This window comes from Ammodytes marinus (genome assembly GCF_949987685.1).
Source record: "Ammodytes marinus genome assembly, chromosome: 24".
Taxonomy (NCBI): Eukaryota; Metazoa; Chordata; class Actinopteri; order Uranoscopiformes; family Ammodytidae; genus Ammodytes; species Ammodytes marinus.
The window spans coordinates 15,374,189-15,379,188 of NC_137228.1; the positions used below are offsets into that span (position 1 = coordinate 15,374,189).

General features: G+C 42.9%; 1 protein-coding gene across 1 annotated transcript in view; it reads left to right on the forward strand.

The window, feature by feature from the left end:
• Window positions 1-4,293, forward strand: part of LOC307269795 (ALK and LTK ligand 2-like) — a 13,722-nt gene extending 9,429 nt beyond the window's left edge. Inside the window, exons 5-6 of the mRNA XM_080052838.1 lie at window positions 587-666; window positions 2,457-4,293. Coding sequence (XP_079908964.1) covers window positions 587-651 — 65 coding nt within the window. The 3' untranslated portion in view covers window positions 652-666; window positions 2,457-4,293. The remainder of the gene's footprint in view (window positions 1-586; window positions 667-2,456) is intronic.
• The last annotated feature ends 707 nt before the right edge of the window (window positions 4,294-5,000 follow it).

Here is a 5,000-nt window from a genome sequence, read left to right on the forward strand (position 1 = left end):
TGAATATCTCCTCATGATCCACTACCTGTCTGTACTGTGTGTGAGCTGAAAATAAATCCAGTGTTAATACACAGCCTAGACTCTGTAAACAGGCATGTTGCTAGCTATGGTGGGCCCTCTTTGTTTACTGTACAGGCCAGTTTACAGAGCCTAGACTGTGTATTAACCCTGGATTGTTTTCAGCGCACACACAGTACAGACAGGTAGTGGATCATGAGGAGATATTCACTGGTTTTGACAGAAAGTGATTTTGACAACAAGAGTTCTACAGAATCACTGACTGGACCTTAGTTCACACTCACTCACTCACTCTCTCACTCACTCACTCACTCAATCAATCAATCAATCAATCAATCACTCACTCACTCACTCACACACTCACTCACTCACTCACTCACTCACTCACTCACTCACTCACTCACTCACTCACTCACTCACTCACTCACTCACTCTCTCACTCACGCACTCACTCACTCACTCACTCACTCACTCACTCACTCACTCACTCACTCACACACACACTTACTTCGTTCTCCAGAATCACTGACTGCACCTTTAACATTGTTTTTTTTCTCCCTCTTTTAAGATTTTAAACGTTGTGCTCTGATGTTGCGCCGACTAGCCAACAGCCCGCGGTGCATTGAGAGGTGAACCCACTGACACACGGTATGTAACATCACTTTCTGTTGTGGGGCGACTGTGGCTCACGTGGTAGAGCGGGTCGGCCGATGATCAAAGGGTTGGAGGTTCGATCCCCGCCCTGCCACCTGTGTCATGGTTGTTGTGTCCTTGGGCAAGACACTTCACCCACCTTGCCTCGTGCGAATGTCGATAGTTAGCCTGCTGCTATCGGTGTGTGAATGTGTGTGTGAATGGTAACGTGGGAAAGGAAAACAGGTCTCCCTTACAAAAGAGTCTTCGGTCTCAATGGGATTTACCTGTAGAAATAAAGGTTAAAAAAAAACAAAAAAAAAACAAGATATACAGGTGAAACTTGAAATGTTAGAATATTGTGGCCAGATTTAGGATGGTCAGAAATACCCAGACGTCCTACTACATCGAGCCGTGTTGAAATCGGCATCCTATTTGGGGCGATTCTGACCCACAAACCAGTGCAAATCATCCGGAAGTGACGTCACATCGACCGAGCCTCCATATGAAAACAAACGGGGGATGAGACGGATATAAAAGCAAGAGGCAAGATCAAGGCGCAATGTTATGATGAAATAAGAGAGTAAAGTATGTCCCAATAGTATGCCTACTGCATCCTAACTAGATTATTTTTATGGTCAGATGTAGTATGTAGAATAGAAAAAAGAAAGAGTATGAGATTCGGAACGCAGGGTAAGTTCTAGACAGCTTCGAATACTGAGACGCTGAACTGAGGCAGAACAGACAATATTCTTTATTTGCGGGGCTCTCCGGTGGCGTAGTGGATAGAGCGTGCACCATATTGGCTCCGGCCTTCGTTGCAGTGGTCGCGGGTTCAAATCCGACCCGTGGACCTTTACTGCAGGTCATCCTCTCTCTCTCTCTCTCTCTCTCTCTCTCTCTGTCTCCCCATTTCAACTCTGTACTGTCTAATAAAGCTTGAAAATTACAAAAAAAAATCTTCATTTGCTTTGGGCCAAAAACATCTGATTTTATTCTCTGACGTGAGGGTTTTCCCCTCCCTGTGTGTGTGTGTGTGTGTGTGTGCGTGTGTGTGTGTGTGTGTGTGTGTGTGTGTGTGTGTGTGTCTCTGTGTCTGTGTCTGTGTGTGTGTGTGTGTGTGTGTGTGTGTGTCCTTAAAGGCTCTCTCTGAACCCTTCACATGGTTTCTGTTTGACGTAACGGATCCATTGTATTCCGTTAAAATGGCCGACTAACATCGCCCGGCTATAAAACTCCTGACACACTCATTTAGGTGAACCGAGTTACATGAGTTCAATGGGGACATATGTTTGAGGAAATATTGGCTGGGGGCGGAAAACATATTTTTAGATCAGTGAAAAATGGGCTTTAAACCTGCAGTGTGTAGAATGTTGGGTTTTATTTCCTAGCAGATTTTGTAGAAAGCAATTCTAATATCCATTAGTACATTTAATTTAGTGCATAATAGCTGAAATTATTTTTTATTATTATTTATTTTTCCCTTAGAAAGGGTCTCATATATGTCCATATTTCTGCATATTTTGGACCAAGGCCTAGTGCCGCCATCTTGAAAGTGTCATTGTTGGAATGTCATCAGGTGCATTGTTTAAAATTTCGAATTGTTCTTGTCCTTGAAGGCCACTGTAGCTTCTGTTATTATTCTAAAGGGTTGGGGTTACCCAGGGAGTGTTGCATTCTAGAACTTTGTAGAACTTTCTTGATGATGTCATATTACACACTGCACCTTTAAGAAAACGTTGAGATCTTTAAAAATTCTGCTTTGCCTGTTTACGCCATTGACTCTTTTTCTCCCCTAATTACAGACTCTGGACAGGAAGTGTTGCCTTGACGACGGGGACGTTAACGAGGTCGTGAGCAGCCAATAGAAACGCTTCTGAGGCAGTGACATCATCGGCTCAATTCTATACTCAACGTTTACTTTCAAAGATGGAGTCAGTGATTCTGGAGAACGCTTGTCGATCAAAATCACTTTTCATCAAAATCAGTGAATATCTCCTTTAGTGTGCTTTTTGAGGCTCTGTAAACTGGCATGTAAACAAAGGGGCCGACGTAGCTATAGCAACATGCCAGTTTACAGAGCCTAGGCTGTGTTTTAAAACGGGATTTTCTTCAACGCACAAACACAGTACGGCCAGGCAGCGGTTGGGTCATGAAGAGAAATTCACCGATTTTTGCGCCAGACTGAAAAACGAAAACGGATTAATATTTCCGAGGATTGGAAGTGGATTATTTTTTCTTTTTTTTTTAAGATATTTTTTTTCTGGCATTTTTTTTTTATGCTTTATTGATAGTATAGAGACAGAGTTGAAATGGGGCAGAGAGGGGAGTGACATGCAGAGAACGACCGCGGGCTGGAATCAAACCCGGGTCCGCTGCTGGCCGAGGCCCATGGGGGGGGGGACGCCTTACCAACTGAGCTAAGGGCGCCCCCGGAAGTGGATTTCTGCCTGTTTCCAATGGAGCTGCATTGGATTTATTTTGTTTTTTATTTGGACCGGAACAAGTCGGATCGTAGATTTTAAATGTCACTGTGTTGAAACTATCGCAGGTCTGAACAAACTCCTCACTGGGACCCGATGTCTTATTCCTTGTTCCTCGGAAGCAAAATATATATATTTTTTTTTCAAGATAATTTTTTTCAACATTTTTGCTTCTATTAGACAGTTTTGTGTAGAGTCAGAGAGGGGAATGACATGCAGAGAACGACCCGGGCTGGATTCTAACCCGGGTCTGCTGTGAAGAGGACAGACAGACAGACAGACAGACAGACAGACAGACAGACAGACAGACAGACAGACAGACAGACAGACAGACAGACAGACAGACAGACAGACAGACAGACAGAGAGGGGAATGACATGCAGAGAACGACCCGGGCTGGATTCTAACCCGGGTCTGCTGTGAAGAGGACTGAGACTCTATGGGGACCAAATACATTTTATTTTTTATTTTTCGACGTTGGAACATGTTACAAGTTACATAATACAGTATTCACTCACCGGCCGCTTCACTAGGTCCACCTGTTCAATTACTTGTAAAAACAAATAGCTAATCAGCCAATCACAAGGCAGCAACGCATTGCATTCACTTAAAGTAATACTTCACCCAAACGGAACCGGCGTTCTGTCATTATAAAATCACTATTATAATATAATGAATGAGGTTTTTCTTCCCTCAGTCTTCCCTCAGTCTTCCCTTGGCCCAGCTGTCCTGTTAATCCTATCCCTATACATTTTACCATGTGTGATGTCATGCATGGGAAAAAGTAGGGTTAGAGTAGACAGTGAGACCATAAAACACTCTTTCTGCCTTTTCTCAGGCTAGGATGAACCGATTTCTAAAATGTTTTGCACATTTATGCTACATAGGATCTCAGAGTTCAATACACCTTCATATTCCCACCGGTGAAGTAGGTCTTAAAACCCCCCTTTTCTTCCCCATTCTGTTGCTCGGTTTCAACCTCAATAAGTTGTCCCGTCCAGGTCTACATGCCTAAATGCATTGAGTTGCTAACATGTGATTGGCTGATGAGTTACATGTGTTAACAAGAAAATTGAACGGGTGAACCTAATACAGTGTCCGGTTCGTGTATGTGTTATACGTTCCATTATACATTATATATAACAGTTATGATGATGATATTCAAGTGTATTTATATCCAAAGTGAACGCTGCCGCCCTGTGTGCAATATGTAGATAATATACTGACAGAGAAATAAAGTCACACCTTTCATATATATTTATCACAATTTAAGACTTTTTATTTCGCCGTTTCTTTCAACCGAATTGCTCGGAATTTTATTTTTTTTTATTTATTTTTTTGGCATTTTCAAGCTTTATTTGACAGTACAGAGTTGAAATGGGGAGACAGAGAGTGAGTGAGAGAGAGAGAGAGAGAGGGGGGGGATGACCTGCAGTAAAGGTCCACGGGTCGGATTTGAACCCGCGACCACTGCAACGAAGGCCGGAGCCGATATGGTACAAGCTCTATCCACTACGCCACCGGAGCACCCCAGAATTCCAGTTTTTAACACCAAAATGTATGTGCATATGGAAATGTGGCAAAAGCTCGATATTTATGTGTACATTTGCATCTCAAAAAACAGCCTTTGATAATGTACGAGCGAGAGTTACAGTAGCAGATTCCGATAGTTGTAAACAAAGGGTGGCGTATGTAGCTATAGCAACATGCCAGTTTACAGAGCCTAGGCTGTGTATACACTCTGGGGTTTTGCAGATAAAGGTTGCATTCCGAATCGCATACTCTTTCTTTTTTCTATTCTACATACTACATCCGACGATAAAAAGAATCTAGTTAGGATGCAGTAGGCATACTTTTGGGACATAC